Below are 27310 nucleotides of genomic sequence, written 5' to 3' on the forward strand. Positions count from 1 at the left end.
ACACCGCCTTACTGCTTATGGCGCACACGCATAAGACGCCCAGCAAGAAACTTTGGTGTAGGCAACAGTGTACACCTTCCATTTCTTGACTTTCTCATGTTTACGTAGTGGCACACCTCTTTCCTTGATATCTGTCTGACATCTGTCATGTAACTCTACCCTCCAATGAACTCCATCTCTTTCTACCATTCCCCCCTGTGATGTCACCTATCTCCTACTCTGTTCCTCCCCCGTATGTAACTCTTACACTACTCAGAATGTGCTCATTTGCTATGTGACAGTGGAATTCAGTATCCTTACACTCATTTGGATCAGATTGCCTACTAATGCTTAGTTACATCTCTTAGACTCAGCTTCCCCCCTTAGCAACCACTACACGGTGGCCATGTTGGTTTTCCTCTGCTGGTCCCTCCATTGGCATTCCATGTATTGCATAAAACCTACATTTGTCGGTTTAAAACCTTCGTTTTTATGTTCTATGCAGCGCAGCCCATTTTGTGGGCTGCTGGGTTTACACATCGGCAATTGCCGAAAAAATAAAATTATATTTTCCATATATTTGCATGGGGTTACCTTGCCAATGGCCACATATTTGGCCATTGGCATGCTGCCTATAACATATGCACCCTTTATTTGGAGCTAACATGGCTCCATTGCCGTGTTTGCAGAAACGTACTCAGTTGTCAACTGAGTACATTTCTGCAGCTAAAACGGCTCTTAGACGGGCTGTTCTTGGCTTCCTGGATCGCTAATCAGCCTCATTTGCATGCTATTCGGCTGCAAGTGAGGTGATTAGCTTATCCACGCCCACTCCGTGTAAGAGCCATTTTAGCTTGACTCTTACACGGACTTTGGGCTGTTCCTGGATCGCGAAGGCTGCATGGAGTCTTACACTACTCTTAGACTCCGTGCAAGCCTTCGTGAATCCGGCCCATAGTGTTAAAGGTTTGAAAAAGTTATGGAAGTGAAAGGAGATAGCTAATCCAAAAACACCAGCAACAAAGAAAAAGAAAAACTGAAAATTGCCAGTATCAGATTATAATCCAAATGTCTTTATTCATGTATGCTATATCAACATATAGGATTCATAGTCAGAAAAAAAAGCTTTGTCAATGGAGACACCCACTTTCTTATGTATTATCTAAACAAGTATATCAGTTGTGTTTTCTTAAATATATTCTATTTTATTATGCATTTAAAACCACCATTATAACAGTCACATAAAAGCAAAGATGAATCAATTTATTAGCAAATATTAACTATTCCTGCTCTTTCAACCTCTCCCTCATTCTACAGTTACTACTTTTGAAAAAAAAAAACAGTGTTGAAAGATTTGCATTTTAATACTGAACTTATTTTGTATGAGGGTGGGGATAATGTAACAGTTAATAAAAGTTATTGTTTAGAGAGTTTAAGGAGAAATGATACAGTAATTAGTACATCTGATGAGGGATGTTTCATTCTGTGACATGAGGGATTACAAGGAGGAAGGTTTTCAATAGCTCAGTGATGTTAGATTCTATTGCAAGCTAGTTTTGGGGTCACACTTTTACATTTCCTCAACCTGGCTCGTGAGGAACACATCATCAGTCAGAGACTGTCTAAAGAGTTAACAGCACCCAATCCAAAGCTCCAGTAGTTGTATATTCTCCCTGAAATACACAAAAGGGCGATAAACCACCAGGGGAACCCACTGTCTCTAGCAAGAGTTTATTAGCAGAGCAAATATCAGATGTTATGTAATCCTATCTCACTGTAATTCTTGCTGGATGGGTTCGGAGCCGATATTCAGCTCCGACTCGGCCGATACTAAAGCTCGAGAGCTTTTACTGGCTCGAGGCTAACCCCTATGCCATGGTGCCTCATGACAATTCCCCTGATTTCATTTGCCACAAAAGCTTTGAGGTTGTCTCCTTACTGACTCGTTGGCTAAGTAGAAGATTTTTTACTAAATCTTGTTTTTTCACCACATTTTTCTTCATCTTTTACTCCTTATAGTAATAGCTTTTCTTGTGTGATTGTATTGAGTGTTTGACCCCCCCCCATAGGATTGTATGGCCTGTATCGGTTAGAGGGCCATAGTTACCCATTTAAATTACAGGGCCTTCCTCCCTGAGTGTTACTTCTTAAAAAAAAATATATATATATATATATATATATATATATATATATATATATATATATATATATAAAATCTTTTCTAATATTCTATCTTTACTGTTAGCAGTTTTTTTTCTATTCCAGTAGTATAGTATTGTTAGTATAGTTAGCGTTGTTGTCTTTTTTCCTGTAAGCTTTATTACTTTGTTCTTGTTAGCATGTCTAAGGAAAAAAACAGAGAACACAAGGACCATCACCCTTCGGGGTTCAAAAAATGTGATAAATGCTCACAGAAGATGTCATTGACAGACAGTCACACTACCTGTGTGTACTGCTTAGGCGAAGCCCACTTACAAGAACCCTGTACCTTTGCCATGCCTTCAGTACTAAAGTTCTTAATGAGAGGAAATGCAAATTAATAGATAGGGGTCTTATGACCAGTTCCTTCCAGGAACAGCTGGAACTTGGTCAGACAGCTCCCAAGACTACCAAACAAAAATCTTCGGCTCCAGCTTCTGAACCATCAACCAAAGCGACAGAGCCAAGGAGTTCTGGCTCCGATTCTGCTTCTTCTGTCTCAGTGCTATTGGTCTCTTTGGTACCGAGGCAAGCTTCGGTACCGAGACAGTTACCTGATATCAACCCTGTCTCTCCTACTTTGAGATCTCCTATTTTGGAGAGGAGGAGATCTCCTTCTGTCTCCACCCGATCCTCCAGGACACTCTCAGATGAGGACATCGAGCGGGTGGTGAAAAGGTTGCTTTCTGACCCGGCTCTGGCAAGAAAATTGGCCCCTCTGGGCCCAAAGGCTTCGGAGCCAACCCTTTTGCAATTCACTGCTCCTCCTCCGATTGCTTCACTCTTGGAGCCAATCACTTCAGGTTCCTCGATGTTGGATCCTTCGGTTCCGAGAATTCTTCCTGCTTCCTCGGAACCAATAGCTCTATCCTCAGCGGCTCAGTCTGGAGCCGAGGGATCTGGGAGCTGACGCTCTCAAGTTGATTCCGAGGGGGATAGTCACCCTGGGTTTTCTTCGGAACTGACCCTCCATCTCATTGCTTCGGCTCGACTCAGCTCGGTTCCCACATTTGCTTCGGAGCCATTCCCCCTTGCTTGGAGCCAACCATCCATCTCCTCGGAGCGGAGGTCATCTTCAGAGCAGGGAGGAAACACCTTCAAAGCAATAGAGAAGGCTTTGTCTTCTGCAAAACCCATACCTTTGGACCCAATGTCCCATCAGCAGCCGGCAGCAGCCTCTTCAACCCTGCTACCCCCACAGTGTAGGGAACCAGAGACTCAAGCAGTTCCCATTGGAGGTGCCCCCTCTTCCGAGACCTCCCCAGATTATCCCACTGGAGAGCTCCCTCGGAAGAGACTTTGTAAGAGGAAGCATGTTGACTCACCTGAGTCTGTCACGTCTGACATTGATTTGAAGGTGTCAGAAGGGTCCCCTAGATCCCCCTTTGAGGATGTCTCCTTTTCTGACATCCTGGAAATCCTTAAACAGAGGGGTGATTGGAAGACTTCTAACCCTACTGAGGATGAATCAGTGTATCTTGAGGCCTTTGGTTCCCGACCTTCCTCCTCCTGGGTGACGCCGCCTTATGACCAGCTTTTGGGGGTCATATCGCGGAAAGCCTGGACCTCCCCAGACACAGTGGAGCCTGTCCCGAGGAAGCCAAAAAATTTATGACTGCACCAGAAGATAAGTCTTTTCTTTCCAAAGGGGTTCCTGCTGATGCTATGCTGGTAGCAGCGGCCACCAAGAAGGAGTTGTCCGAGACATCTTCCAATATCCATCCTCCTAACAAGGAGTCCAAGACGATGGGTAGGTATGGAAAGTGTACCTTCTCTTCAGCGGCATTTACCTTAAGATCGCTGAATTATCTTTCCCACTTAACTTCAGAGGGATCTCCTGAAGGAGTTGGGAGATACCCTTCAGGGTTCAGTAGTTTTGGGATCCACAGATAAGGTTTCTGCACAGCTCCCCACCCTTACATCAATAGCTAACTCCTCCATGAGGCTGATTTCCTATGCATGGGATGGAGTGAGCAGGGCAGCAGGAATCTCTCTTAGGAGACATTCTTAGATGCATCTCTGTAACTTCATGGAATCCTTTATGTCTTCCTTCTCCAACTTCCCCTTTGATGGTTCAACTCTTTTTGGACCTCAGGTGAAAGAGACCTTGACCAGGTGCGAGCAGGAAGGGAAAACCTTATCTGCTGTCGGAGTCCGTTTCTCCCTTCCTTCTAGACCCTATCCCAAGGGTCAAACAGGAGGGAAAACGAGGTTCCATAAATCCCAAAAAAGTTTCTCTCAGGCACAAGGTCAACCCTCCTCTAGGGGCAGAGGGGGAGGATATAACGGAAGACACTTCCCTCATGGCAGAGGAGGTCTGCAACACCAGGGAGATAGAGAAACTTTCTCTAATCTTCCCTTCCATCGCCCCTGAGGGGTTGCCCGACTGTCCATCTCTGGAGGCATTCGGCGGTCGTCTATCACTGTACCCAAGCACCTGGCTAAACATTTCACAAGATCGTTGGGTACAAACCATAATATCCAGAGGGTACCTGATTCCCTTTGTTTCCGATCCCCTGGTAAACAGGTCTCTAACAGACGTGCTACCCATTCAACTAGACCGTGCAACATCAGAGGTTATCTCGTTGCTGTGAAAAAGAGTCATCCAAGAAGTTCCCACAGAGCAAATAGGATCCGGAACTTACGATTATTTTTAGTTCCAAAAACGACAGGGGACTGGAGATCAATTCTAGATCTCAGCAAACTCAACAAGTCTGTAAAGAAATCGAACTTCCGAATGATCACTCTGCAGTCGATATTTCCCTTTATCGGTAAAGACAATTGGATGTGCTCAATAGATCTTCAGGATGTGTACTACCACTTCAAAATAGACAGGCGCTCCAAAAGATATGCTTTTGGCTGGGAGCCAGTCATTTTCAGCTTCAAACACTGTCCTTTGGCCTCTCTACAGCCCCCAGAGTGTTCACCAAATGCATGGCAGTGGTAACAGCTCACCTGAGGCGTCAAGGATTCCAGGTGTTTCCATACCTAGACGACTGGCTCCTTTCTGCTACCACCAAGCATCAACTGATCAGAACTAGGGACAAGACTCTATCCTTGTGCACCAGATTAGGCATCACAACAAACCTAAAAAAATCAGCCTTATCTCCAACGCAGCACATTGTATTCGTAGGCTCAGAAATAGACTCAACCACCATGACAGCAAGACTAACACCAGAAAGAGTAGAATCATTGCGCAACCAAGTCAGATCGTTGCTAAACAGTCACAAAGTTCAGGCCAGGATAGTGCTTCAAGTCCTACGGACTATGGCTTCCTCCATTCTCTTAAGTACCCTAGCCCATCTGCACATGAGAATACTTCAGTGGCTACTATTTGCCCAATGGTCAATGCAGGTCTTCCCCTGTTTCATTAGATTCTCATCACAAATACCTGCAAGAAGGATCTGACATGGTGGTTGCATATGGAACAAATTCTTTTAGTTCGTCCGCTTGTTCCTCCTCAAGAAAATGCAGTTTTGACCACGGATGCCTCCCAGATAGGTTGGGGGGGGCATTATCTGGGAATGATGTTCCAAGGTACTTGGCAGAACCACGAGAACCACTTGCACATCAATGTTCTGGAGATGAGAGCGTTGCTATATGCGTTGCAAGGACTTCACAGTTTTCTTTTCACCGGGACTATTGCGATTCAGTCAGACAACATGTCTGTCGTGTGGTACATAAACAAGCAAGGGGGAACCAAATCTTACCCGCTTTGCCAGGAGGCCGTAAGAGTTTGGAAATGGATGATGGAAACTCAATGTTTTCTAGTAGCAATGCACATCCCGGGGAAGTCCAGTGTGATAGCAGACAAACTCAGTCGAGCAATTCTCATGTTTCACGAGTGGTCCCTGAATTTAGAAGTTGCGAAAGAGATCTTTCACAGATGGGGCCAGCCTTGCTGCAACCTATTCGCCACGCACCGGAACACCAAATGCAGCAGCTACTTTGCCATAATTCCCCATCCGTGGATGTCACCCAGGGATACTCTAGTCCATGATTGGCCTCTGGGACTCCTTTATGCCTTCCTACCTTTTCCTCTCATTCCAAAAGTGATACAGAAAAACAGTTGAAAAGTACCCTGATCCTCATTGCTCCTTACTGGCCTCATCAAGTCTGGTTTCCCTTCCTGTGGCCCTACCTCTTGGAGGAACCATGGATTCTGGAACCATCTCCAGACCTCCTGATTCATCAATCGGGGCAGTTTCATCCTACCATCCAGACCCTGAAATTTACAGCATGGCTGCTCCAGTTCTTCGAATAGCCAGGTGTGTTTCCCTCTTACCTTCAGTCAAATGCATTCTGATTTCTTCCCACAAACCTTCCACTAGGAAATATATTCCAGCAAATGGAAAAGGTTCTCAATTTGGGCTGTAAACCTAGGTCTAGATCCCTATACAGCTCCAATAGAATCTATTTTGTCCTTCCTTGCGTCCATTTTTCATGAAGGAGCTGCGGTTGCTACGGTTAGAGTTCAGTTAGCTGCCATCTCTAATTACCATTTTGGCTACATGGGAAATCCCATCATGTCCCACTCTTTGTGCAAAACTTTTTTGAAGGGAGTTCTCCTTCTCAGGCCTTCAATCAAACAGCCACCAGAACCCTGGGACCTAAACTTGGTTCTCACATCCTTAATTTCTTCCCCCTTTGAACCCTCTTCTTCATTGGATCTGAAATTAATATCTTGGAAAACACTATTTTTAGTAACTGTAACTTCTGCTAGGAGAGTCTTAGAATTGCAAGCTCTTACTATTCAACCTCCTTACATTGTTTTCCACAAGGATAGAGTCTCACTTAGAACTAACCCTTCCTTTCTTCCCAAGGTAGGTTCAGAATATAATCTTAACACTACTATTGAGCTACCAGTGTTTTTTCCAAGTCATTCTAATAAATCTGAATACAGGCTACACCAATTAGACGTCCATAGAATTCTCAGGTTTTACCTCCACAGGACTAAAGAATTTAGAAAATCAGATCAATTATTTGTTTCTATTTCGGACAAAAATAAAGGCTTGCCTGGTTCTAAGGTTACCGTCTCAAAATGGCTTTCAGATTGCATTTCCTTTGCTTGTCAGAATGCTGGCAAACAGTTACCCAACAAAGCAAAAGGCCACTCAACAAGGGCAGTATCAACTTCATGTGCCTTTAGATCTAGGCTCCCAATTGATACCATTTGTGCAGCAGCTACTTGGGCAAGACCACATACCTTTGTCACTCATTACAAATTAGATTTGGCTTCCTGGGACAGGTCATCCTTTGGGTCCACTGTGCTGAAGAGTCTCTTTGCTTGAGCCACCCAGGATAAAGGTGCTAGGAACACTGTCACATCCAGCAAGAATTACGGTGAGATAGGACTATATAACATAAAGAAGTTATGTACATACCACAATGTTCCATGTTTGTAATCTATCTCGCCTACATTCTTGCATCCCTCCCTCTTGCCCCCTTCCTGTTACTGGAGGATCTGGTGGACTATACTTATGCTGTCTGACCTGGTTGTAGTTGTTGTCCACCTGGCATGGATAATGTTACACAATGTTCTATCTGTATGTACACAGTTATTGATAGTTTCATAACCATTAGGTACTTATTGCTTTCTTGCAAACAAGATCTGAGGAATTGCTGTGAGGCACCATGGGATAGGGGTTAGCCTTGAGCCAGTAAAAGCTCTCGAGCTTTAGTATCGTCCGAGTTGGAGCCGAATATCAGCTCTGAACCCATTCAGCAAGAATGTAGGTGAGATGGACTACAAACACGGAACATTATGCTAAGTACATACCTTCTTTATTTTTTAGCAGTCAGTTTATTCAAAGGAGATTCTATAATGCCAAGGATATAACAGCCAAACCGCTTACAGAGCTTCAGGGCATCTCACTCAGACCATTAAGGCAACCAAAGATGGGCTGCCTAAAAAGATAGGTTTGAGTGCCAAGGCCTTCAGAGCTTTCCTGCCATTGAAGAGACCACTCTTCTGTGGGCTGCTGAGGATCAACACTCAGCTTGTCATGTTTCTTTGCTGGGCAGATAAGTTCCCTTTGGGGAAAAGCCTTCCACATAAATATGCATTCTTGTAGTTGTACTTTCCTGCTTAGGAAAGTTATTTTCAAGATAGGAGTTTGTGTTTTAACTAATTGTCACAAGAATTAACTGTATGTTTAAATGGGAGCACATTTTTTTCCGTCAGTTTAAAAGTTGATGAAATGGGTTGAAAAACATTTTTTTCTGTGCAGAAATTGTGTATTTAACTTGTTGCAGCTGGCTGAGCGTGTATTGAAGTGCTTTTTACTGCTTTTTTTTGGATGGAAAAAAGTGACTTTTACCAACTTATGCTGCTTGTTTGGTAAAAGGCACCATTTTCGACTTGACCATCTAACACACTGCTGGTTCTATGGTAGGTCCTTCTTCCAGCCACAAAAGGAAAAAAGTTACAGCAGGCTAGCAGTGTGCCTCAGCCACAGGTTTGTGACTGTGCTGTGGTCAAAATTGATTCCTCAGACCACTCATTTTTTACCCTGGATCCCTCTGCTGAAGCACCTACACTCACTATGGACCAGGGATTAGCCATGTCTTCTGCAGATGTTGGAGTTCCCTCAGTACTCAAGGGACAGACACTCTTGTCAGTCCTGGGGGAGGAAACAGGGAAGGCTTTCTAGTTTCGTCAGAATGTTCTGCCTATCCCTGGGAAAGCTGTTGCCATTAGCAACTTTCTTGGCCCCATTTTTCCTGTCAAAAAGAAATAGAAAACTAAATATGTATCTACCCTTCCTCACATTTCTCTACATAAGAATAATTTACTAGCTATAGCTGAGGGTTTAAATCAGGCTATTGTCCCTTCTTATAAGGTAATCTCTGGTAAAAAAAGAGGGATGCCTCTTTTCCTGTAGAGATTCAGGATTTTGAAACTGGACAGTAAGCTCAAGGAATGTGCAGAGCTTTATCTTCAGATTTCTGATTTAGACAGTGATGAGGGGCTATCAGCTCATTCTCCCGGGGGGGGGGGGGGGGTTCTTTTTTTCAGAAACTATTTCCAGAATATCCCAGTATTTTCAGTGGGAAAACATTGACGTTTCTCAGTCCTTCAGAAAATATTATGAGCTGTTACACATGAAATTTCTAGAACCTTCACCCATTCTCCCATTGCTGTCAGCTTCAGAGGATGTATGTTCCATTACTTGCAGTTTTCCTGACTGTCAGCCTGCTGCCCCTTGTCTGCAGTTTCTTCTTGTGAAGAATAAATCAGCTATAAGTGGTTTAATTTACTCCATCTTACAGGCCACAACTCATTGTTTAAAGTGTGTGTATGACTCTCTTGATGCTCCTTTCAGGGCTATGGCATCTTATACTGTTTTGAGGAAGATTTGGCTGTTCTCAGAACCTCCCAGGTGATGAGAAAATGAAATATGAAATTCTCCTTTGACAGAGATTTAGTTTGTAATCCTTCTGCCACAGAGGTTATCAAAAATAGTGACAAGAAGGGTAAGATGATTCAGGGAATCTTTAAGATTTTTCAGCTGTCCTTTTCCAGATTTTCCAAAATATTTTCTAATCCCTCATCAGATTTTGGCAGGAAACAAATAAGCAGTCTCATCAAATGCTAGTTAACAGACATTTAAAAGAAATGGCAAGGGAGTTCCAAAATGAATACAACAACCCTTCCAAACCCAAATACAGTCTAATAAGTCAGAATGAATATTTAAGGGACTTTGTCCCCCCCCCCCCCCATGCTGGCAGTCCCTTTTCCATTCCGGAAAGGCTGAAGCTCCACGTCTGTCTTTGGCAACAAATAGTTTTAGAAAAATGGGTTCTAAAGATCTTTTATCAGGATTACAGATGGTAGTGGGAGGAAATTCCTCCTTTCGAAGCGGGGGGGGGGGGAGTAATTCCTCATCCATCAAATCAGACTCCTCTATATCCCCCTCTCTTTCAACAGATGTTGTTTTAGGAAGTGATAGAGCCAGTCCCCCCTTCCAAATTGGGAAAAAAAATATTCCAGGATGTTTTTGATACCAAAGAAAGAAAATGCTTGGAGACCAGTTCTGAATCTTTCTTTCCTAAACCAATTTGTGATGCAGTTAAGTTCAACATGCTGTCACTTCACAACCTGTTGCCCCTTCTTCCTTATGTAAGTTTCCTGGTAACAGTAGATTTAAATGCTTATCATCACATTCCTGTTATTCCAAACTTCAGGTGTTTCTTAAGATGTTGTTTGCCTCCATCATATTATCATTTCTATGCCTTACCCTTTGGGCTATCCACTGCACCAACAGGGTTCATAAAGTGTCTAGCTCCAGTTATAGCTCATTGTAAGCTACAGGGTATCCACAGTTTTTCCAATTTTAGACAACTTACTTACCTTTTTTTCCAAGTGTCAAGAATCTCTCACTTGGGTAAGACATCTGTTACACAAACTGAGATCCAAGTGAATATTCAAAACTCTTAATGACTCTGTCAAATAGTGTTCTTGAGGTGTCTACCAGACATCTCAGTTCAAAGAGCTTTTCTTCCATAGGGAAAAAATAAATCCATACCTTGATCTGTTTTTAGGGTTTTCCACTCAACCTTTGGTCACTGTCAGGGGATACCTCAGGATTTTGGTTCTCATGCCATATATGATTCTCTTGATATCTCTGGCAAGACTCCACATGAGAGTATCTGAAGTCTTTTTGGTTCCAGTACCAACACCTGTTATCTTTTCAAATCTCAGTCCTGGGGTTTGTCAGAGGAGAAATCACTTGGTGGAAACCAGAGATATCCCTAAGTCTGGATCTCCTCTTCTCCTCCCTTGTTCCAAAGCAATCAGTCACTACAAATGCCTCTGACTTTGCTTGGAGAGCAGTTTTAGGAGGGATAAACATGCAAGGCATTTGGGACACCAAGGACAGGCATAAGTACATAAATATATAAGATATGCTTCCTGATCAGTGCACATAACTCTCTGAATTATCTTTGGTCCTTGGGTCTTCTTCAAATTGTTAATTACAATACGACAGTCATGTGGTACATAAGCAAGCAAGGGAGAACCAGGTCTTACCCCTTTTGCAGAATAGCCATGTGAGCTTGGGATATAACTTCACAGCACAATTTCACTTTACAGGCATCCTACATTCCATCAAAGCAAAATTGTATGGCAGACAGGCTGAGCAGGACAAATGCTTACCCTCACAAATGTAAACTAGATTGGGGGTCTTCCAAGATTTGATCCATCTGTGGGGAGTTCCTCAAGTAGACCTATTTGGCTCCTGTCTGAATAATAATCATTTAGCATAATTCTGCTCCAGGACTGCATGCAGGAAGGCCTAGAAGACAACTGCCTTTTCTTGTTTTTCAACAGAAATTTTCCTGAATGCTTTTCCACCCTTATCACTGATATCTGGGGTACTTCTGAAGATTCATAAGGAATACCCCAAGATCATTGTGATGACTCTCTTCTGACTCAGGCAACAATGGTTCTCCCTTCTTTTGGAAATGGCCAGGAGCAATTACTACAAGCTTCTTCACAGAATGGATCTACTCACACAGGAACAGAGGTGTTTGACACACCCCAACCAAAATCAACTTCAACTGACTGGCTGGATGATAAGGTTTTAATTCCCTTTAGGCACCTGTTTACTGAGGACATGCAGCAAGTACTAATGAAGTCAAGGAAGCCTGCTACTAGAAAATCATACATGTTAGCAAATGGAAAAGGTTTTCTAGTTGGTGACACCACCACAACCAGCAGCAGTTCAGGGCTAGTTGTTTCTCTGCTTTTACAACATTTATGTTACTTACTATCCTTTGGCCTTTCTTACTCCTCCATCAAGGATCATTTACTGGCTGTTTCAGCATGTCTGCCCTTGGATCCTCCTCTTTTAAGGCAGTCTTACCTCAAAATGTTTATGAAAATAGTTCTATGTAAAAGGCCTCCATTTGAACCAACTCATCTGACTGACTTGAGGTTCTTAACATGGGGAACTATTTTACTGATTACTCCGACCTCTGCAAGAAGTGTATCTGAGTTGCAAGTTCGTATGGGGAATCAACCTTATCCCATTTTCTATAAAGACAACGTTTCCTTGAGAATCAATGGTTAAAGTCATATATTAGTTTATTTTAAACCAAATTATCTACTTCCCTGTTTTCTTTCTTGAACCTAACAATGAGGGAGATAGAGTACTTCATACCTTGGATGTCCACAGACAACTCAGGTACACACAGAACAAAATCTTTGAAATTTTTGCATCAGTTTTTCATTTCTTGTGAAGGTAAGTAGAGGGGACAACCTGTGTCAAAACAGACTATTTCCAAATGGGTGTCTTAGGCTATTACCATTTGTTATTCTCAACACAACAAAACTATTCCAGTCAGGGCCAAGGTCCACTGTACCAGGGCTTTGGTTTCTTCTATATCTTTTTGGAAAAAGGTAGATTCTAGTACTCTTCAGAAAACTGCAACCTGGCTTTCTGTATATACTTTTACAATGCACTGCGAGCTGGACCCTGCCCCTTCCACCTCCCAAATGTAGTAAGCTGGGGTACTCTACCCATACAACTAAGGCTACTGCAGTAATGATCAATATGATGGACAGTTGTGTAAGTAAACTTACCATACCAGTAGATGTTCGAATGATCATTGTTGCAGTAGTCGCTCTCTCTCCATTCCCCTTGATTTTTGATTATGGCAGGGTGTGTACATATATGTATATATTTTTACCCCTAGATATGTCCTCTCAGGACTCAGCTTCCCTTTCTCAGTTAGCATGAAAGCTCTGAGGGGCATGATACTCAAACCTATCTTTTTAGGATGCTTGGTTCAAGCTGCCTAAGGGTTTAGTGCATGGAAGGTGTCCTGTACCTTTAGAGGCTGGCTGTTATATCCTGGGCAAGATATAACCCTTATATCTAAGGCTACTGCAGCAGTGATCTCTCAAACATCTTCTGTTATAGTTAAGTGTACTTAGACAAATTGTACTTATTTTTGGCTTAATTAATGAGGTTCAGTTTGACCCTTAGTGGTTATAGTGACCACCGGACATTAAAACACTGCATACTAGCATACCACACTAAGCTGCTATAAAAGCACTGGAAATTAGTTAAATAAAGCGAACACCTATAAACCAGGTTTTAATACATTTCTTCTGTGTCTTGCAGAGCATGTCTACTTAAAATGTATATTTTTTTATTTTAATAAGGATTGTTGTTTGCAGATTCAAGGTACAATGATGGGATCATTATTTTCTCCAGATATGCAGATTTGTTTATGGAATATTTGAAGAAATATTAATGTATGATATAAATCAGCAAAGCATGACCTGAACACGTGGAGTAAGTCTTTTGGATGATTGTTGGTTGGTCTTGACTTCAGATGTCATACAGTTTGCTGAAAGTGATTAATATTTGAACAAAAATAAATGGGGAATACACTTAATATCAAGCATCAATTTCTCGCACACACACACACACATATATATATATATATATATATATATGTGTGTGTGTGTGTATACTTGCTTCTCGAAAAGGTGCCCGTATTCACAACCAAAATATATCCAACAGTGCACGGACCATAAACACAACTCAACTAACTCCAGCACTCGTTAGTATAGTGTGCGCCCAAGCAACAATTGCCCAAGAATGCGAACAGCAATTCTTTTAAATCCAATTTTATTGTTCCTTCATCATGGTGGCTTCGGACTGCCACAACTCCTTGGTACTACAGACCGGTTTTGCCCAATAGGCGTCCTCAGTGTTCCCAGTACCCGGATCTACATGCAGTACATTTATTTGCGTTTCAAACACCCATTTAAAGCAACATAACAGCATCTAATAATATGAGTATAAATATATGTACACACACATTACTACTCAAGCAACATAATTCAGCTAAACTAATATACATTAACAAACTAAATATATATATTTTTTACAAGAAATATACAAGAACACTAAAAAATTGTCTAATGGAAGCCATTATATATCATAGGTTTTCATTCAACCCTGGTTTATATAAAGCGCCCAATTTCAAAATCCACATCTTCTCTTTTTGATCTAATATTTTATGTTTTTGTAACATAGTCAAATTATCACCTAGTACCCTGTCTATCCCTATATAAATAAATTACCAAGGAGTTGTGGCAGTCCAAAGCTACCATGATGAAGGAACAATAAAATTGGATTTAAAAGAATTGCTGTTCATATTCTTGGGCAATTGTTGCTTGGGCACACACTATACTAACGAGTGCTGGAGTTCGTTGAGTTTTATATATATATATATATATATATATATATATATATATATATACATATATAAATACTGTTGAGTTTAACATTTTACCTTAAATGAAGACAAGACACTTCTTCCTGTCTTTCAGTGGTATTTATTATACACTTGTGTGAGCCTCATGGAAAGTCCTAGGGAGACTCCCCGAACAAAGGAATGCATAAGCTTATATACTGGTGACACTGCTGACAGTACAAAAATATAAACTAGACTACAGTTGAAGGACTACAGTTCTCATGGCAGTCAGTTCATCAGTCACTAGTTTTAAAGCAGAAAATGTGGCATTGCTTAATACTTTAAGCAATTTAGACAGTTTTCTCAGTTCCCAAATTGATTTTACTGCTCCGTATGCTGGAATTATACCAGCCCACGATATAACGTCATCACCCAAGTCCATATGAGGTAGTCCTTTGGTGCCAACTTGAGATAAGTCATGATGATAAATCCATGAAGTGTCAATTTGGCCTACCGGATTGGCAGGCTTTTTGACCTCTCGAACATTCTGAATTTTTCCTTGAGGTAAAGCAGATGTATGTCGGATGGCTGGGACTAAATAACCTAAGAAACAGTTACCAGACCATTTTCCTGGTAGCCATTTATAGGCTCTTCTACCACACACAAAGTAGCAATTTTCCACCTTAGTGGTGATATTACTATTTATATAACCTTGTTCAGAATGAAATACCTTCTTATCGATCAATCCCAGCTGTTGGTATAGAACGGAATTATTTCTTACCTCTTTGTATGTTTTATGCACCAGTTCACAAAATGAATCGTAGATTGTGTTACAGTAGGAGGAGTTATTATTACACCTGTAGGGAGCTGTCACATTACAAAAACTCCGTCCTACCTTGACTTTACCAAATTTCTGAAAACACAGTTCCATTTCGACGGTTAAACAGATATAATGCTATCCTGTCTTTTGAAGTGACATTTGAAGTGTCATAGATCAGATTTGTCCAGGTTTCATTAGCCTCTAAAGGGACTGTACTTAGCATCAATTCCCCCATGAACAGTAGGTAAAGCAATAGAGATCCAACAGTTAGAGACATTGAGGGATGATGCATAGGCAATTTTAATAGCTTGGCAGGTGTTGAAAGGTGGATGCCAAATAGCTTGCTTGGTGTGATGTGTCGATGGAGCAAGAAATAAAAATGGCCACATTAAAAATAAAAGTACAACAAGAATGATCAGCAAAATAGCTGTCCAATATTTTTGTGGAAATGGTTATTGAGTCTGCGTAGTGTCAGGAGTTTGGAGTTTTCCAAAAGTGTAAATGTTAGGCATCATCAGGTACTGGAACAGTTCTACTTCGAGTGTGAGTAGCAATGGGGGGAGAATCTGGAGCTGAAAAAAGTAAAGGCTGTTGATCTTCAGACGGCACAACTTTTTTGGCATGTGAAATGTGGATCCAGGTTGGAGATCCTTGCAGTTGCACATCAGATGACGTTGTCAGAAGAACCAGGAAGGGCCCTTTCCAGCTCGGCTGGAGCGCTGTTTTTGTAGAGAAGGACTTAATGTAAACCCAATCCCCTGGTTGTAGGGCGGATGACAGGAAAGGATCTGGAAGGTGTTGAGCGGCTGCAACTTGTCGATGGTGAAACTGTAGGAAAGAAACAAGAGATTTGCAGTACAAAAGGGTATCATTATCAAATGCATCATATTCAGAAAAGGGTGGTGGTGGTATCATGGGCAGGTGCAGAGGGCGACCTATGAGAATTTCATGTAGTGAAAGACCCTTAGTAGGATGCGGTTGTGACCACATAGAAAGTAAGGCCAATGGTAAGGCCTGCACCCAAGTTAAACCTGTTTCTGAAGTGACTTTAGCAAGTCTAGTTTTCAAGGTCTGGTTCATGCATTCAATAATACCTGATGCCTATGGTCTGTACAGACAATGACACCTACCATTGCACACAATGATTCAACTAATTTAGCAGTAAAATGCATTCCACAGTAAGAGTATATTTGACAAGGAACACCAAAACGAGGTATCAATTCATAACACAATTTTTTTGCAACTGAAATAGCATCATTCTTAGCACACGGGTAGGTTTCTAACCACCCCCGAAAAAATATCAAAAATAGCCAAAACATATTTAAAATGAGTACAAGGTGGGAGTTCAATAAAGTCCCACTGTAAAGCACAAAATGGTCCCATTAGTTTTGGCACCAGTTGAGCAGGAGCCAGAGTGCCGTTTGAAATGTTATGCCGTAAACAAATGGAGCACATGCTCAAAAAATGTTGCACAGAAGCAGAAAGTCCTGGGGCAAACCAGTCCTTCTGGATTTGTTTGATTAATGCTTGTACCCCGACATGAGCTAGAAAATGATATTCTTTTATAAGAGAATTTAACATAGATATAGGGCAAATTAATCTGCCATCAGGATGTTGCCAAATTGAATCAGAGCATTGGAAACAGCTGTGGGCCAGCCATGTTTTTCTTTCTGATTCCGATGCTTCACTTTGTAAAGCTTTCAAAACAGTAGTGTCAAAAGTAACCGTTTGTAATATAGGCTGCAGAAATTGTCCCTGAACAGTATGTGAAAGAGCAGCCTGCTTGGCAGCCCAGTCAGCCAAATTATTTCCCTTAGCTACTAGGGAGTCTTTAGACTGGTGAGCTGCACACTTGACATCAGCAATTTGGGAAGGTAATAATAAATCCTGCAAGAGGTGATCAATATACAGGTAATTTTTAATTGGTGCCCCAGAGGATGTCAAAAACCCCCTTCCCTTCCATAAGGTACCAAAATCATGAACAACACCATGGGCATAACGTGAATCAGTATAAATAGTAACAGATCTGTCTTTGGCCATTTTACATGCATGCGAAACTGACACTAATTCCGCGACTTGGCGGACGTGCTAGGTGGTAATTGTCCAGTTTGTAAAACTGCAGATGGCGAGCAAACTGACCATGCAGCCTGAAGTTCACCAAGATTATTTCGTAAATAGGATCCATCTACAAAAAGAACTAAATCAGGATTAAGCAGAGGAACATCTTGCAAATCCAACCTAGGAGAAAGAACAGTGTTAACTACAAGCACACAGTCAGTTGGAATCAATGAAGCAGGGTTTAGTGGTGGGCAACGTGTAATTTGCACAGCGGGATTAGTTAATAAACTTTACTCATATTTAGTGAGACAAGCATTAGAAAGATACTGTGTTTTTGTTTTTAAAAGTAACACTTGCACCGCATGAGGTACTGCTAGTATAGTGTCATGTCCTAATGCCAATGATGCTGCCATATCGATCAAAACAGCAGCGGCTGCCACTGCTCATAAACAGGGTGAATAGCCAGAAGCAACAGGGTGTAACTGAGTACTGTAATATGCTATAGGTCGATAGCCTCCCATGCGCGCTTGCGCCAGCAGGCCCAGGACAGTTTTATTTCTTTCACAACAGAAGAAAACAAAGGGTTTAGAATAATCTGGGAGCCCCAGGGCAGGTGGGTTTATCAGTGCCGTTTTAATAGCCTGAAAGGCGTTTTCATGTTCAGGGGACCAAGGCAGAGGGTCTGTGACCTCCTTTTTTAGAAGCTGTAACAGAGGGGCTGAAATTTCTGAAAAATTGGGCACCCACTGTCTACAATAACCTGCTAGGCTGAGGAATCCCCTGAGTTGTCTCTGAGTTACAGGGTGGGGGGCAGTCTGGATGGAGTTAATTCTACTTGGAAGTATTTGACGTGAACCCATAGAAATGATGTGTCCCAGGTATTGTACCTTTTCTTGACAGAACTGCAGTTTAGATTTATTTACCTCAAAACCTCGTTTGGCTAAAAACTTTAAAACTAAAAGTGAGTCCTCTATACAAGACTTGGTATCTTGTGAAGCTATAAGAATATCGTCTACATATTGGTCCAATACTGAACGTGGTGGTAACTTTAAATCCTGCAGTTGTCTGTGCATCTCTCTAGAGAATAGGGTTGGAGATTCTACATATCCTTGGGGTAGTCGGGTCCAAGTATACTGTTTGCTTTTATAAGTGAATGCAAACAAATACTGTCTATCTGCATGCACTGGGATAGAGAAAAAAGCTGATGAGATATCTATAACTGTAAAACAACATGCTGTAGGTGGTATGCACCTTAAAATCATAGCTGGGTTTGGTACAATTGGAAAAACAGGCAAGACAGCTTTATTGACTTCTCGCAAGTCTTGCACAAGTCTGTAAGCTTGTTTACCAGGTTTCTTTACCGGTATAATTGGAGTATTACATGGACTCGTTGTAGGTACTATAATTCCTTGTTGTACCAAGGTAGAAAGGACGGGGGCAATACCAGATGTGGCCTCTACCATCAAAGAGTACTGTGGTACCCAAGGTAACTTTGCTCCGGGTTTTAAAGTTATTTTTACAGGAGTGGCTGAAATCAGAAACCCAACATCATTATCATGAGTGGTCCATAGATGAGAGGGTAATGAATTTAGATGCTTATTCTTATCGAAGTCAGACTGCATACACATTGTTTGCAGAGTGACATTTTCATCTAAAGTAGCCAAAATACTGTCTTGTTTATCTGAAGGTACTTGTAAATATACTCCTTCAGCTGTGCAGAAGATGATTGTTCCCATCTTACAGAGCAAATCTCTTCCCAATAAATTCAATGGTGCTGAGGGCCCTACTAAAAATGCATGATTGTCTTGTAAAGGTCCCAAAGTTACTGGGACTGGGACGGTTTCAGAATATTCAATAGGGATGCCAGAAACACCTACCCCTCTAGTTATGTTGTTGGAGAGGGGGACATTTATTGCTGCTTCGCCAGCTAACATAGATTTGGTAGCTCCAGTGTCAATCAAAAATGGGTACGGTTTATTTTTGACAAATAACATAACATGTGGTCCATCCTGATCCACAGGGATGAAGGGGTACAACTGCTGTTGTCTTTGTTCAGGGAACCTTCATTGTGATGGCTGCCGATTGGATGGAGTCCAATTAGAATTCCACTGAGGTGACGTATCAGTGGGTGGGGCAGATTGCTCAGCCAGATACGGACATTCATTTCTCCAATGACCTACTTGGCCACAATTGAAACACTCCGTCTGATTATTATAGCTTTGGGATGGGGCTGATCGATTTTCTTGCCAGTTTTGTCTATTTTGGTTTCTTTGGCATCCACCTCTCCCTCTTCCCTGTCCTCGTCCTCCCCGTCCACGCTGCCCAAAGGCTGTACACATCTGAATCTGTGCTTTAACCAATTTTTCCTGTAAATCCTTTTTTTCCTGTGCTAAGTGGTCGGAGAGGTATTGCACTTGTGTGACTAATTCATGCAATCCAAGACTAGGCCAGTTTAAACATACTTCCTTTAGCTTATCCCGTACTTGTGGGTATAACCCATCTACGAAAGCAGCCAACAATCCGCTCTATGCTGGCCCTTCGGTGGGTTCTGAGTAACCAGAGTAAGCCTCAAAGGCTTCAGTGAGATGATTTAAATACTCGTTCATAGGTTCGTCTTCTTTTTGAAGGACTGACTTAATATTGGACCAGTTACTATTCGTTGCCTGACCGCTTCGAACCCATTATCTCCATATGCATCATGTTTTAGAATTGGAGTAGGGACATTAGCATGATCCCAAATCCGTTTCATCAGATCAGCCGGTATAGCGTACTGAAGAACTGCCCTAACTTCTTCTATTGTAGGATTTTGTAAACAAATATGTCCCGCCAGCACATGCTGGAACTTAGCTGAATTATTACGAATAGGCAGTAACGATTTGGTAATAGCTTGAAAATCAACCGCCGATCACGCCCTAGGTACTACAACAGTTGGTGGTTCCTGTGCACTTCTAACATGGGCTGGGTTAGGTACCTTCCTCAAAGGTAACAATCTGTTGTTCTCTGACGACTCCGATTCTGAATCTGGGTTAAATTTATCTGGCCCAAAATACCCATCCCCACTGTCAATTATAGCGGGGAACTGGCCAAAATGCCTTTGTCAGTGTAAATGTCGCTTCCCTTTTCCTTTATAATAAGGTTTAGCTCTAAAATACATTACAGCTTTTGTTTCTTTATGAGTCTTACTATGAGGTTTTGGTCCCTTTTTCCTATCGCTTGTTTCTGGCTCAGATTCACTAGAATGACTGTCCGCAGCTTGTTCTCTTTCTCTAGGGTTGGAATCTTTAGTGGTGGAATCTGGCTGCTGTGCTTCTGCTCCTTGTTGAGCAAGGGGGGGCTGATACTGCGGGGGTGCAGTTGGTGGTGCAGTCAGTGGTGGGGGGAGCCAGGCATTATCGTCTTCTGATGATTCAGTTATCTGCAATTTAGCTAATTCCTTTACAGGATAAAGCCCCTTAAAGGGAGGGTCCTTCAAGCATTTACCATTTACTACATCTAAATTACTAGCAGTTTGTTGCAATTCCCTCAATTGCTCTTTTAATTTCTGCTGATTATCTTTTAAACTACTAATAACCGAATCCTTTTCTCTTTCTTTCGCCTCTGTCATTCAATCATTAAATGCTGCCCAGCACAACCCTGGTATTCTTCTCCATTTTTGTGTGTGTGTGTGTGTGTGTGTGTGTGTGTGTGTGTGTGTGTGTGTGTGTGTGTATGTATGTGCGTGTGTGTGTGTGTCTCTCATTATGTAGAGGGTCTGTGTGTGATTGTGTGTTTATTTATGTGTGCATTTAAGTACATTTCCAGATAGGTGTGTGTGTGTGTGTGTGTGTGTGTGTGTGTGTGTGTGTGTGTGTGTGTGTGTGTGTGTGTAAGTAGATTTACAGTAGTACATTTACAGGCAGGCATGTGTGAGTGTGTGTGTGTGTGTGTGTGTGTGTGTGTGTGTGTGTGTGTGTGTGTGTGTGTGTGTGTGTGTGTCATTATGTAGAGAGAGAGCAAGACACACACACACACACACATGAGGTTGATCTGTAAGATTATATATTATTAATGTAAAGATATTGAAGAAGCATGTTTTACATCATGTCTGTATACTGACCGGATACTGCTGTGCTTTCCTTTAGGAGGAAAGCAATGAAAGGGCGGTTGTACTTCGCTGCCAAGGCTCAGAAGGATGGGAGAATTATGATTAAAACACATCCATGTGCCCGAATCTTCTGCTGTGATTGCTGTGGCTTTGAAAAGGTTAGTGAGTAAAATGAGAAAATATCTGTATCCTTTGTGTGGTGTTGCCGGTCTGTGATTATATATATGCAAAACACATTCAATCCAACCCCTCTTATGCAGATATTAATGACATGTTGGCAGAGTGTGTGACCTCGGAGTTACTTACAAAACGCAAATATCTGTTTTAACCCATTTCAAACTGAATTATACCTAAACAGGATTTGCTTCCATTAGCTATATGTTGTATCAGATGCCATTTTAGAAACACTCAGAAGTGTGCAATAGTCTTCATTTTTATTCCTGAATAAGGCAATCTAGTGCTTTTGGTACACTACGAATGTTAATTAGCACTGGTTTCTGTTTGGATTATCTAGGAACTTCATGGATGGGATTTATTTACTTGTATGTCATTTCAGATGCTCCCACTAGTTTACATGACCTCCTCCATCGATTTATATGAAAAGAAACATTTTTTTGGATCCCCTAAATCTCTTTATAGTACTTTCCTAACTTACAGTATCATGCTTGACCCCTGATACAAGCAATAATAAAATGTATCCCGAAGGTGTATAAGCCAAGTGGAACCAGCGACTTCAAACCCATCTTCATTCTTCCCAACATATGGAAAATATTTTGGGGAGATATAGTAAGCACCCCTGCTTCATTCTAACAGCTGTTCCCAGTGTCCCACATTCAGCGCTGAGTCTTCTGGTCTATCCATTCTACCCCTGATGTACACAGATTACAACTGGTTTGATATGGAACCTAACAGAATGCTGTGTGGCAGTGGTGTACTACATTTAATGTTTTTTTTTTTGTTTGTTTTTTTAATTAAGGCCTTGTCCTTGGTTTCTGTTCCCTCCCTCTGGTTATGTGGTTACTTCAAAGGAGTGGGTATGCAGTGGGAGCATGTGGCATATTGCCCCACCTCTGCAGAAGCTCACCAATTTCCAACCCTAATCCTCTCATAGACTATGCCCTCCCTTGCACAAACCCATCCTTTGCCATGAACATTACGAGGAATGTCCATGTAACCTGCATTCCTCCCTGCTTCTTCGTCAGCCAAATCCAGGTCACCTGAGCCATAGTGAGAGATTTATCCCTCTACACCACTAGAGTGGCCATCATATGGAAAATAGTTGCAAAATTTATTTATGTGCAACTTTGACAATACCTATAAAACTGTAAGATGCTTCACTTATGAACATGGCTTTTGGGCAGGTAGAATTACCATGACCACCCTCTGCACCTCCCAGATAACATTCTGCTTAACATGGACAAAAACATCCTCATTGGCTTTGCTTTTATAGACCTAACCAAGGTCTTTGACCTAAATGATCACCTTATTTTCCTTAACTCATTAGCTCAAGCAGGAATTAGCAACCAAGCTTTCTCTGGTTCAGAACCTACTTACAAATACATTTTACTGTATAGAATGGAAAGTTTAGTTCCCATATCGCCCACCTTATGAAAAGTGCTCCTCAAAGCTCTGGTCCTTCTCCGTTTTTTCTCAATATTTGTCAGTAATAAAAAGAAAAAAAATATTTGTCAGTAATCTACCTACTGGGTGCCCACAAGGTCCCATCATATTGTATGCAGATGACATGGTGATCAACAAATCCAACCCCTTCCAAAATAAACTTAAATTCAAATTTGAAAAAGGCCTCTCTCAACTCCCATCCTGGTTAGCTAGCAGTAATCTCATTCTAAATACCAAAAAGACAAAAGCAATGTTTTTTGGGACTGGGCAAAATCTCTCTTTTGTACCCCCAGACTGGCACATAGCCTGAAACTTTCAAACTCCTCTTGAAAGCACAAACCACTTCTGATATATAGGTTTATGTTTGATCAGCAACTCAAATTTCAACACTACACCAAAAAATATAAAACCAGTTAGCTCACAATTGTTTTGATGAAGGAAAGTCTCCAAGTTAGCAACTAGAAAGAGAGTACTCCTAGCCAAACTAGAATGCAGTCTGCCTTTAATTGCACCTACCTCCAAAAACAATGTCATCCTTGCAAACCACCTCCAATAATATTTTCTAGATTCTGTTCCCCACCCCTACCTAGAACTGAACATCGCTGCCTGCTGCTAGCCAAAGCCAAATGTCTCCCCATTCCACAGAGAATCAGTCATCTTCTTGCTTTCCTTATCTTTAAATTACTGAATCTGGAATCCTTCCCTTTCTTTACTAACCATCACACCACACAAACCTCTGATTCCTTTCTTATGTATGTGCCTTCTTTTGTGCCCTCTCTGCAGACTTCCAGAACTAGACTTTATCAAACAGACAGCAGCTTTTCTGTGATCGTTTCTCAGTATTGGTAATCCCTCACCAGTGAAATGAAACAAATGCTCCCACTCAGTAAATTCAGATTGTGCCTAGATATTTGTATAGACAGACCTCATGCTGATGCTGTCGCCATGCAGACATCACGTAGACACTCACATTGCATCTGCCTCTCTCAGTCATCCACTTGATGTCTCTGTATGACAATTAACTGTACACAGCCTTTCTTTTAGATATTTTATGGTAAGATAGCTGCATTTTATTTAATATCCATCCATTTGCATGCCTAATTATGAAAATAATGATACAGTAAGTACTTTTTTCTTTAAACCACCATTAAGTTCAGCGTGTCTATTAAATAATTTTTTCCAGCTAGTCTGAGTATGCACCAGTGTGTATTGGCATGAGAATATGCACACTTCCATCTCAGCAGTAGCCACAGTACCATTGCAGTGTGTCTCCTGCTGTAAAGCACAGGAGTTTCATTGGTTGTATGCATCAGCATAGGAGTGTACATAATGCTGTGCTTCACAGTGGCACTGAATACCCCACAATTCACGTCACCACTTCCATTGCATTGACTGTATTTAAATGTATGTACTGTCATGTGACGGTCTTTTTCTTGTGCCTCCGTAGGTGGATGCTGAGCAGTACTACAGTGAACTGGAAGAGAAGCTGACAGATGAGTTCAATGCAGAAAGGAATCGCATCAACCTGAAGCGACTGGATATGGCATTTGTGACCTTTCAGGATGAAAGGATGACAGCAGTGTAAGTGAACCAGTTCTTTATTGTATCTTTCATGATTGTTCTGTTGTTACCAAATATGCTTATGAGAAGTTTCTGCAGTTTGATTTGGGACATTGCTAGAATGAAGAGAGAAATAAGCCAGCAGTTCTGAGCTGCAGTTAATGAACAACAGTATTAACAGTAGATATCATGTTCTGAACAACTTAATTTTCATCTGTTTTATAAATCTGATATTTTACATGTATACTAAGTTTAATTTGGTAAACACTTTTTCACTGCATGAGTGTGTGTGTTCATGAGTACATGCAAATATATATATATATATATATATATATATATATATATATATATATATATATATATATATATGTGTGTGTGTGTGTGTGTGTGTGTGTCTGTATATATAGAGACTATATTAGGGACTATACTGAAAAGCCTAATTTCCCTAATTCATTGTTTGTGTATATTGAAACCACCAAACAGACAAAAAATCTGAAAAAAAAAAAAACAAGAGTTCTTGCAGGTGGGCAGCTAACTCCAGGATTGCGTAACAGTGGGATAAAATTAAAAACTTCTCACCCCACTAGTAGCAATCTTGCTCTAGTAGCCAGCAACTCACCTAGTACTCAACCCCCCCCCCCCCCACACACACACACACATACATTGAGATACATATAAACACACAGGGATATTATTAATTTTTACTTTAGTCACCATAACATTGACTAATTAAATGTGATGTAATGCAGAACTAAGTAAAAATGAGCTATCTGTATTCGGACTAATCAGATAGTACCTGGGCTATGGCTGACCAAGTCTGCAGATGACTACAAGTTGGGCGATGTCATTGATTCACCTAGTGATGTCATCAATTCCCCTAGTGATGTGGACATCCTCCAAGAGGGTCTTACCCAAATAAATGACTGGTGCCAGAAACACGGTCTCAAACTGAATGACAAAAAAATGCATCATGTTCCCATTTGGGGGGAGTGATGTCCCCACAAATTATCACATTAATAACAAGGTCTTAAGCACGCAATCATTTGTGAGGGACTTGGGCACCCAGGTTGATAGCAAACTGACTTTTGACCACCATATTGCCTCTGTTGTACAGAAAGCTTTTTACATGGCCCACCTCATTAGGAAGGGTATCTCATCCAGGGACAAGGAGGTCATAACATCTCTCCATTCTTCCCTTATAAGACCCATTATGAGGACAACTCCCCTTTTGGCATATACCTCACAAAGCACATTCCACAGCTGCAAAGACCACAGAGGTTCCTCACCAGGAGAATCCAGGGCCTCAAACATGTACACTACACAGATAGGCTAAAAGCCCTGTCCCTCTACTCAGTCTCATACAGACTCCTCAGAGGTGACCTCTGTCTGACATACAAAGCAATCTCAGATACCTCCTTTATGGGACTGCTGCATATCCGCAAGTCAAACTTCACTCAAGTAACCCGCATACGCGACCTCAACCTGGTCTGTGACATCAATACGACTTGTTGGTGGGACAGGTTTGTGTCCCAGAGACTCCTCCTTCTGTGGAACAGACTCCCTCTCCATGTCAAGCAGAGTACCTCATTAACCCTTTTTAAGTGCAACCTGGATAACTGAATGGGGAACAGAAAATACACTCCTGGGATTCCACCCATGTCCCTGCTGGACAGTGGCATCAGGTGCTGACTTGTCAGAACATGAGCTTAATTCTTCATTAGGGTTGTAAGGGCTTCAGGGTCAATAGCCTAGTAACTTCCTATAATCCTGTGATATATAGGTTTACCATCAAAAGTACGAATGACACAACAAAATCCGTTCATGTTGTCAACTCAAAATACCGGTCGTGCATATTAATTCTTTGAAAATGTCGACGTGCATTTAGCGGCACTATCACATTCGCACATTCAACATTTTTTTGCAGTTCATTACTGCAAATCACGTGACTTAATGTTTTTGCAGGGAGGGCAAGACCCCTGCACCCCCATAGCCCCTGCAAATTACATATTCCAACTCCGACATTGCACTACAGTGAGGAAAAGAGTAATTTCCCGATCCGCACTGTACCGCACTCTTTAGTCGTAACTTCGGCCACATATGTGCAAATGCACAGTGGCATTTGCAGCAAAGAACACTCATAGTATTGAAGGTCAGCAATAAAGGAAGCAGCCAACTGACATTCGACATTCCCGTTTTCGTCAGACCTTCATTCTGCATTTTTATGGTAAACCTATATATATATATATATGTATATATATATATATATATATATATATATATGTGTGTGTGTGTGTGTGTGTGTGTGTGTGTGTGTGTGTGTGTGTGTGTGTGTGTGTGTGTGTGTGTGTGTGAATGCATATGTTCTTATGTATCAGAGCTGAGATAATTATCAAAACTCCCAAATATCGAAATCTATTTTATCAAGACACTTTGGTCAATGAAACAGTTGGTCAACAGGTGTGCAAGATCGACAATTCCCAGGGTTAGGTGATATGCCCTTCCCCAGGGATGGTGTATATTCATAGTTAGTATATTTAATTAGCAGGGGTGTGGTGGTAGGGGGGGCTTGCCTCCCTACAAAAACAATGTTTCTCTGTCTCTCTCTTTTTTTTTTTTTTTTTAATTTTTTTGCATGGTCCGAGGATATTCATCAGTGCATATGCAGATATGTGTCAATGTTTGTTTTGTCAACCTTTTGTTCTCAACATTACTGATATCAATGTTTGGGTATTTTGATCATTCTATGTATATGGGTTTTCTGAAAAACAATTAATAAC

General features: G+C 41.4%; 1 protein-coding gene across 1 annotated transcript in view; it reads left to right on the forward strand.

Moving 5' to 3' along the window:
- The window catches only part of TMEM63C (transmembrane protein 63C), a 2716247-nt gene that overhangs the window by 1960640 nt on the left and 728297 nt on the right, over positions 1–27310 (forward strand). Inside the window, exons 14-15 of the mRNA XM_044073895.1 lie at positions 21391–21511; positions 24421–24554. Of these exons, the coding sequence (XP_043929830.1) occupies positions 21391–21511; positions 24421–24554 (255 nt within the window). The remainder of the gene's footprint in view (positions 1–21390; positions 21512–24420; positions 24555–27310) is intronic.

The sequence above is a fragment of the Protopterus annectens genome, chromosome 6.part0 (genome assembly GCF_019279795.1).
Source record: "Protopterus annectens isolate FY-2018-M chromosome 6.part0, PAN1.0, whole genome shotgun sequence".
NCBI lineage: Eukaryota > Metazoa > Chordata > Ceratodontiformes > Protopteridae > Protopterus > Protopterus annectens.